The sequence below is a fragment of the Laccaria bicolor genome, genomic scaffold (genome assembly GCF_000143565.1).
Source record: "Laccaria bicolor S238N-H82 LACBIscaffold_58 genomic scaffold, whole genome shotgun sequence".
NCBI classification, from domain to species: domain Eukaryota; kingdom Fungi; phylum Basidiomycota; class Agaricomycetes; order Agaricales; family Hydnangiaceae; genus Laccaria; species Laccaria bicolor.
The window spans coordinates 64,129-65,818 of NW_001889929.1; the positions used below are offsets into that span (position 1 = coordinate 64,129).

General features: G+C 50.7%; 1 protein-coding gene across 1 annotated transcript; it reads right to left on the reverse strand.

The window, feature by feature from the left end:
• Window positions 1–161: 161 nt before the first annotated feature.
• LACBIDRAFT_334020 (uncharacterized protein) lies at window positions 162–1,299 on the reverse strand (the record flags this gene model as incomplete). The annotated part of the gene is made up of 5 exons (XM_001888764.1): window positions 162–316; window positions 470–599; window positions 679–774; window positions 854–875; window positions 1,205–1,299. 5 exons carry the CDS (start codon window positions 1,297–1,299, stop codon window positions 162–164), a joined length of 498 nt encoding a protein of 165 aa, XP_001888799.1.
• Window positions 1,300–1,690: the final 391 nt, after the last annotated feature.

Here is a 1,690-nt window from a genome sequence, read left to right on the forward strand (position 1 = left end):
GCGCAGTCAGTTAATGCCATTAGGGTACTTTTAGTCACGAGAAGTAGACTGAAGCAAGTGCGATCACTCGCAACTTTGACAACGGAAAGTTTGATTGCGGAAATGCGGGTACGCACGCTTTCTCAGAAGTGTGGGACTCAGAGCGGCCGCAGCCGAAGCTATCAGTTGCGCCCTCTCATACCCACTAAAACCCCGGACTCAGAGATCCAGTTATCTGGCAGCCCCTGCTCATCGTGGGGCACTCCATCCCAGGTCTTCCTGACTATCTCGGGATCTATCGCTTTGCGGCGAGGATAAGTATAGATCGTCACACTCCCTAAATGGGGAAAAGGCAGTTCTACGACACTGTGTCGTAGATCAGACCCACACTTGCTCCACACATCGGCCGTGCAACAAAACAGACGGCGTCAATCCGAATCAGACCTTAGAGAAAACGGGGTCAAACGACTTGTAAACGCAGTCAACGTACCAAGTGGAATACCGGCTCCGAGAAAGGCTGCACGAAGGGCGAAAAGCGTCGCTGGTTGTTCGATGTTACGGGCGCAAAGTTCGCCAATGACGAGGGACAAATGCCACAAAGTCTTAAAAAGCGTCAAGAACTACGATGCTGTGTCGAATTAGCGCCTTCAATAAGAATTATTACTTCAAGTTGGCGAGGACGGGCTGAGGACTACACACCTTCACAATATCCCCCATATCCTTCATTATTCTTTCTGAACGCGTAGCGTCTTCAGAGTGATCACACACGCTGGTTTTTGATATTTTGCGTGGACTCTAGGTGCTAAATCGTTGCTCGTCTAGTTCAACACAAGGGTCAACTTGATTACTGACATCAGAGAAACCAGATACATACCTCCTTGCGGAACTCGATCCGCCTAGTCGTTGCTACGATTCTCGACTCATGAACGGTGGTGGTGATGGTTCAAGACAAACATTTTTTTTTTTGATCAAGGCCAACCTTGCTCTCGACCGTCATCATCTTAGCAACAACTTGTCATCAGGTTCGTTCTCGGAATCTGGGTTGACGTCATGGAATGCATGCCTCTTCGTCGGTAGGTTGGATGTCTCGACTGCCATGTGCAGTGGCTTTGTCGCAGGGAGCTTGGCTTTGGGGCATGATGACGAGGATGGCAGACATGCTTCAGCATTGCGGCCTTTCGGAGGATGTCACAACTTCGCGTTTGGAAAGCCACTTTCAGCGCACCAGAATGAAACACTAGGTTCAGGGAAAGGGTAGAATACGTCGGGTGAAAGGAAAAGCGCCACTACCGTCATGGGCGGGTACTGACTCAACCGCATTTTCTTCTTCCTCTTGTCCTTCAGCTCGTCCTCCCCATCCTTAGGCTCATTGAACAGGGTTGTTCATCGCATTCAGGTGGGACTGGAGGGCCGGCGTTCGGCTCTCTGCGGAAAGACGAGAGATAGGGCATTCGATGGGTCGTGGATGTAGCAATGGTGGTGCTCCTGGCGAAAGGCATCGTCGTCATGTTGAACCCTGCAGAACATGGAGGTCTGATTGAATCAACCCGGGCAAGTTATGAACGAATACGGAAACAGACGTCGTCACCTTGAAGAAAGCGGAGGAGGGTCCAGGATCGCTACCTTGTTAAGCAGTACCCCCCATTCCAAACATGATTCACCCATTTTGGACAAATGACGTGTTGATGTGCACGAGCGACGACAACCGTCG